Below are 7198 nucleotides of genomic sequence, written 5' to 3'. Positions count from 1 at the left end.
TCGGGGCTTCTTTGGGGAAAGAAGGAGCGGGGCTGAGACCCCGAGGCTCGGGGAGATGGGCACAGACTTGCCTTCTCTGAGGTGGTCCCACACTCCATGTCTTTGCTCATGCAGTTCCCCTGCTTCTGCTTCTCCCCACTCATCATTCAAGGCCTGACATAGTGCTGTTTCCTGTAGCCCAGGGTTGGCACACTTTTAATGTAAAGGGCCAGTAATAAGCATTTTTGGCTCTGAGGGCTATGTGATCACCACAGCTCTTCAACTTCGTCCTTGTCACTCGAGAGCGGCCAGAGACAACCTGTGAGCCAGGGGCGTGACTCTATTCCTAAAGAACTTATTTGAATTTCAGGTACTTTTCACTTGTCACAAAATGTTATTCTTCCTTTGATTTTTTTTTATCATTAAAAAATGGAGAAACCATTCTTAACCTGTGGATGTACAAACACAGGCAAGGGTCCACAGTCTGCCAGCTCCTGCCCTGGCCTCTTGCTACGCAAAGTGCAGTCCACGGGCCAGCGGCATCAGCTTCACCCGGCAGCTTGCTGGAAACGCAGAAGCTCAGGGGCGCACCCCGAGTGACTGATTCAAAGTCTGCATTTTAGCAAAATCTCTGGATCACCCGTGTGCACTTTAAAGTTTAAAAAATACTGATGCCTGCGTGTCACCCGGGGGTTCTGATGTAATAAGTGTGGGTGCAGCCTGAACACTGAGATTTCGTAAAGCTCCCCAGCTGATTTTGTTGTGCCCCAGGAAGATCCCTAGGGAGAGAGGGCAGCCCCTCCACCTGTCTCCAAAAGCTCTCTGGTCACTCGTCCACAACAAAGCACGTCGCTCTATATGCATGTCACGCTCTGAGCTCCTCTGGGACCAGGACCCTGTATAAGCCTAATTCACGGAAGAGCTCAGACACACTGCTCACCCTCTTGGGAGTCAGTCTCCTCCTAAGGGTGGATGAGATGGGCTCTGAGTGTTTTTGTAGCAGTAAAGACACTCTCCCCGGGGGAATTCCTTGGTGCTCCAGTGGTTAGGACTCAGCACTTTCACTGCCGAGGGCCTGGGTTCAATCCCTGGTCAGGGAACTAAGATCGCATAAGAAGTCACTGGGCGTGGGAAAAAAAAAAAAGACGCTGTCCCCTGACCCCAGGTGAATAGTAGGGAAGGTGCCTCACCTCCTGGACTCTCTCCAACCCCGAACTTCTTCCCTGCTCTGGGCTGAGAGTTCTCAGGCCAGCACAGACTTGGGGCTTCCCGAGGACTCTGGGGGCAGGGGGACAGAGAGAGGCAATCCCACCCAACTCAGTCGCATTCAGCAGGCCCCACTGAGCCCCAGGGATGCCAAACAATCCCCTCTTCCCGAGCCTCTCCTCCCTCCCACTGAGTCCCACAGCCCTGGGCCCACCTCTTCCTCTGCCTTCCGTGGTCACCTGACCCAGTATTCCCTGGAGAAACGTGTGAGGGAGGGGTGCACAACATTGGCTCAGGGCCCCGCACCTCACAGGGACAGCTCTGACTCTCTCCTCCCTTCAAGGCCCCTACAACATGGCAGCCTCCCATCCCCTGGAGTCCCCAACCCAACACGTCCGCAGCCCTAGGCTTGCAAATCCTGGAAGGGGCCCCGGGAAAGCATCCCTCTTTATACATATGGGAAAACCAGGGCCCAGAGAAGGAAAGACCTGCCCAGGATGGTGCAGACCAGGGACTACGTCCCCTCCCCCTCCTCCTAGACCTCCCCCTCCCCTCAGAGGGCTCCTGTACCAGCTGCCCCAGGAGGGAAGGAGGAACAGAGCTCTGGGGTTTGTGGAAGGTGGAAAGCCAGAGAGAGGGGGCCTGCTGGGACCAACTCCGTGCCAAGGGGACTGCCTTTGACTAAGACCAGTGTGACAGTGCCCTGTGGCCACCGCTCCCCCATCTGCATACCAGCCCAGCCCTGTGGAGGCCAGAGTGGGAAGCTGTGCCCCTCACCCCTCTCCCAGCACACAGTAATGGAAACACCTGCCGTTTACTGAGTAGCTACTATGTGCCAGGCACTGTGCTAAGCACTGTGATTCCCTGAAGTAATTCTTCCATTTAATAACTGATCAGAATGAGGATCAGAGAGGTTAAGCAACGGGCCTAAGGTCACACAGCAAGTAAGGGAGTGGTAAGGGAGGGATGGTAGAGAACAGTGTTTAAGCTAGAAGGCATCTCGGAGATCACCTCCCCATTCCTTGGGATTCAAATCTAGGCCTGTCTGTGTCTGTGCCCCGGGGGCTCGCAGACTAGGCTGGCAGCGGGCCACCCGGAGCGGGCTCAGGTTTGTGCATTCAGCTGATACCTCAGAAGTGCTGGTTCTAGGAGAAAGGATGAGCTGGAAGACAGGCACGTCCACCCCGAGGAAGCTCACCCCCTCTCCTGGTCTGCAGACCCTCCCCTCATGGCCCAAGCACACGCCTCTGTCCCAAGACCTCCTCACATCAAAGAGAATGAATGTGCTTTGGGGGTCATCAGACCCGGGACTGAATCCCTGCTCTGTGTGCCCTGGGGCCTCAGTTTCTTCTTGTCTAAAGTGGGGGGGCCTACCTAGCTAGCAGGATTGCTGGAAGGAATGGAAAGAAGTTGTGAAAAGGGCCTTGCACAGGTGATTAAGAAATGATAACCCCATTGCTTGGTGTTCCCAGTTCTGTGAATTCTTCCTCTCCCGGGAGTAAGCTTTTCCTCAGAAGGAAACAGGACGCACAGAGCCTCCTGGATTGTGGCAAAGCTCCCTGGGCTGAACCTACGTATGAGCCCTTCTTTAACCCTCAGCTAAAAATAAACCCTCTGGGCTGCACACCTACCTCCCAGGAGGGGCTGAGCCACATTTGGGAGTGGGGGGGGGTGCAGCGGGGGACAGGGTGGAGAGCGGCCAGCCTGTGACAGAACCTACAACACAGGCGGGCGCAGAGAGCAGCAGGCTTTATTGAAGGAGATACAGAACTGGGCGAGGGCGCCTGCCATCAGCCAGACCACAGCCCTCATCACCCCACACTGTCAGTGATCCCTGGACGCCCCTCCCCGCCCCTGCCCCCGCCCCCGGCCCCTGGACAGCCGGAAACACAAAGGGATCTTACCCGGCCTCATCAGAGGTGCCCAAGGGGGCCTTCAGAGTTCTGTTCAGGAGAGGGCTGGGGGACAAAGGACGGCCCCTCCCGGGCAGTCACTGGCAGGCCTGTCACACCCGTCCATCCGTCTATCCACCAGCCCAGTCCGTCTGTGCGCAGGTCGTCCCTTGTCACTTGCAGCTCTGGAGCCGGGTCCTGTGGTGCTTCTCCTCGGTCAGCAGGGGGATGAAGGTGTCGCTGCGGGAGATCTTCAGCTGGCTGCTCCAGCTCAGCCCCTCCTTCCCGGCGGGCTCTGGCGGGAGGTTGTCCAGGTCGCCGCGGGAGCCCCCTGTCTTGCCCTCGCCCACACTGCTGGAGTTGAGCTCCATCAACTCCAGCTCGTGCTTGGCTGCCGTTTCCAGGACTCGCTGCTTGTTGTAGTATCTGACAAAGTTGTTGATGATGGGGTGGATGGGCAGGGCAATGGCAATGACCCCACACAGGAAGCTGATGGCTGCATTGAGCTTGCCCAGGGTGGTCTTGGGGTAGATGTCACCATAGCCAACCGTGGTCATGGTGATGATGGCCCACCAGAAGGACTGCGGGATGCTCTTAAACAAGGTCTCCGGGTGGCTCTGCTCCATGGTGTAGCCCAGGGCCGAGAAGACGAAGATGCCCACGGCCAGGTACATGAGCAGCAGCCCCAGTTCCTTGAAGCTGCGCTTGAGGGCATAGGTGAGGGTCTGCAGCCCCGAGGAGTGGCGCGCCAGCTTGAAGATGCGGGCGATGCGCATGATCCGCAGGGCCTGCACCGCCTGCTGCACGTTGGTCAGCTCCATCATGCGGGCGCCCAGGTGCGTGAGCGTGAGGCTCACGTAGAAGGGGAGGATGGCCAGCACGTCCACGATGTTCATGAAGGACAGGGCGAAGTGCAGCTTGTTAGGCGAGGATAACAGGCGCAGCAGGTACTCCAGCGTGAACCAGCCGATGCACGCCGTCTCCACGTTCTCCAGCGTCGGGTGCTCCACGCGGTTGCCCTCGGCGTCCAGCACCTGCAGCTCAGGGATGGTGCCCATGCACATGACCACCGACGAGACGAGGATGAGCAGGAAGGACAGCACGGCCACCACCCGCGCCGGACACGAAGACTCGGGCTTCTCCAGGAACTTCCAGACGCACTTCTGGCAGCGCTGCCAGCGGCCCTCGGCCGTGTCCACGCCCAGGTCGTCCAGAATGAGTTGCACGCGGCGCGCGATCTCCTCCAGCTCCTCGCGCTTCTCGCTCAGGTGGCTCTTGCAGCAGTCATCCAGGAACTTGAGGTCCACCTTCCAGAAGTCCATCTCGTTCTTGAAGCAGATGGGGCAGATGCCCTTCTTCATGTGGACCTCCCCGAAATAGTACACCTCAATGACACACTTGAACGCGTCCGGGTCCCTGTCGAAGTAGAACTCGCGCTTCCCGGGGTCGTAGTCGTCGCACAGGGAGAAGATGGTGTCGTAGCCCCCGGCCAAGCAGTCGATGAGCTCCGCTAGCCGGGTCTCGGGGTACCGGCTGAGGAGGTCTCCGTACAGCACCCGCCGCACGCCTCCCACGTTGACGACGATCTCCATGTCGTCTCCCGCCCGGGAGCCCCGGCTGCCCGGCTCCGGGAGGCTGCGCTCCCCGGCCCCGTCCATTCTCCCGGCGAGTGCCCGCGCGGCCTCGGCTCCGCGCCCTGCCGCCGCCGCGGGGTCCGGCGGGTCCCGCCGCTGCGCGGCCCTCGAGGAAGCCCGGCAGGCGCCCGCCTGCCTGGAAGCGCGGTCACAGCGGGCGGCAGCGGGCTGGGGCGCGCCGCGGGGGAGGCAGGCGCCTGGCGGCGGGGCTCCGGGCGGGCATCCGGGCGCTGGGGCGCGCCGGCGGGGGGCTCTCGCGGCCACCGGCCTCGCCCCGAGCGCTCACCCCGGCTCCCGGGTGGCGCAATCCGCCGCTTCGGCTCGGCCTCCGGCGGGAGTGGGGTCCCCTCGTGGGCAGCAGGCACCGTCCTCCGTCCCCGGGCGCGCGGATCCCCGCGTGCGACCCCGGCGCGAGACGTGCCACGCGGCCGCCGGCCCCACGCAGCCCGCCGAGGTTTGCGGAGAGCAACTTGGGCTTGCTGTGCCCGAGCCGGTTCCAAACACAATAGGAATTCCAGCCTGACGTCAGGAGCTTTTCAAACTGTACCCTCTTCTGGTGAAATTCTGCAAGGCACGCGCGGCAGCTGCAGGGGAACGGGTTAACCCTTGGGCAGACGGGCACAGCTGCGCGCCGGCCACCGCCGCTGCCGCGCGACTGCCCGCGCCTCCCGGCGCCGCAGGTCACCCACGGGCCCGGGACCCCCGGGCTTGGAAGCGGCAGGCCGGCCGGCGCTGGCTGGAAAGTTTCTCTCTCCCTGCTGTGTCCAGAAGATCGATGGTGAGTGAACACGGCCGCCTGTTGCTCCGCCGGAAAGCGTGCCCAAGAAAGCCCTTCAGACGCGGCTCCCGCGTCCGGGCCGGCCGATCCTGCCTGGTCCCGGCAGGTTCCCTAACTCCCCCTAACGCCGCCCTGCCGTGGGCGGCACTTTGGCCTCCACCCGAGCACTGTCCGACCGGGACAGCCAGTCCAGCCCCGGGTAGCAGAGAAGGGACTGCCCAAGGTCACACCGTGAAATGGGAGTAGAGCCCAGCGTGCCCTCCTCTTCATCCAGAGCTTCCCGCCGTCCTGGCCGATTGACAACGCGCCGGTTAGCGGATCGAAATTCTGCCTTTAAGTCCTCGGGGTCCGCTGCTTCCCATTTCTCTGCAGACAAGCACCACCACCACCGGCCTCCAGAGCCTTGAGCCCCCAAGCTCCCACCTCCCCAGCCCCCCGCTCTGCCCTTCCCACACAATGTTCCACACCCTCCCCTGTCTTCCAGACTTGCAGCCACTGCCTGAGCCATCGCAACAGCTCCCAGCGGCATCTTCTACACTGCGAACTACTGAGCATCATCTGTGACCCGGGGACTGTGTTTAAAAAAATACCCTAGAGAGAGGCATGACGAGGCAGAGCACAGAGGATTTTTAGGGCAGTGAAACTACTCTGTATGACACTCTAATGGTGGATACCTGTCATCACACATTTGTCCAAACCCGTGGAATGAACAACACCAAGAGTGAACACCGGTGTAAGCTATTGGCTCCAGATGATAATGATGTGTCAGTGGAGGTTCAATGATTGTAATGGAGGTATCTCTGGTGGGGGAGGCTGAAGGAATGGGGGGCACGGGCGGGAGTATTTGGGAACTCTCTGTACTCACTGTTCACTTTGGCTATGAACCTAAAACTGCTCTATGCCGCAACTAAGAAGTCCGCATGCCACAACTAAAAAATGATCCCGCCTGCTGCAACTAAAGATCTCGCATGCCGCAATGAAGACCCTGCACGCTGCAACTAAGACCCACCCCCCAAAAGAAAAGAAAAAAATACATATATTCTATAGGCTGGGTCACTGACAGTACTCTTTTTTTTTTTTCTTTAATGAGATCATATAAAACTGAATATGTTAGAGTACATCACATGAAGATAGTTTGGAGAAACTTCTTTTCACAGATTTTATTTTGTTTCCATTTAAAATCAAGCTCTGATGTGTTACTACAGAATAAGAAATTGAGATCCAGAAAGGTTGAGTAAAAATAACAGTTATTATAAGTGCACCACGAGCTGAGCACTTTCTGAGCGCGTGCACTCTTCTCATTTCATCTTCACAACATCTCTCTGAGGAAGGAAGATGTCAGGTAACCTACCAAGATCACTCAGCCAGCAGATGGCAAAGCTGGGGTCGGAACCCTGAGAGCCTGCTGTCCCAGCCTACACGCTTCGCCTCCCCTGTCCTGGTCACATAGCTGAAGAGGTGGAGCTGGGATTTGACCCCAGGCCAAGTCTTCTGTCTGATACAGTGCAGCAGGCGACCCCCTGCACACACCCCATATCCATCTTCCAGGCCTTACTCACATTGCTTCCTTTCTTAGCTGTCTTCGGTTGCTCCCTAGTATTTCCAGGGTCAAATTCAAATTGCATCTTAGTCTAAGCTTAATGAGCAATAGTTGGTTGGTTGTGCGGTCGATTTACTGAGTACTGACCAGCATTTTTATTGAGATAATA

At 58.6% G+C, this 7198-nt stretch overlaps 1 protein-coding gene across 1 annotated transcript; it reads right to left on the bottom strand.

The window, feature by feature from the left end:
- Positions 1-3050: 3050 nt before the first annotated feature.
- Positions 3051-4735, bottom strand: KCNF1 (potassium voltage-gated channel modifier subfamily F member 1; the record flags this gene model as incomplete). Its single annotated transcript, XM_082672655.1, has 1 exon — positions 3051-4735. The coding sequence occupies one exon, from the start codon at positions 4733-4735 to the stop codon at positions 3251-3253; it is 1485 nt and encodes a 494-aa protein (XP_082528781.1). The 3' UTR covers positions 3051-3250.
- Positions 4736-7198: the final 2463 nt, after the last annotated feature.

The sequence above is a fragment of the Grampus griseus genome, assembly GCF_964374135.1.
Source record: "Grampus griseus genome assembly, chromosome: 15".
NCBI lineage: Eukaryota > Metazoa > Chordata > Mammalia > Artiodactyla > Delphinidae > Grampus > Grampus griseus.
This window is presented reverse-complemented; position numbering and strand designations above follow the sequence as displayed.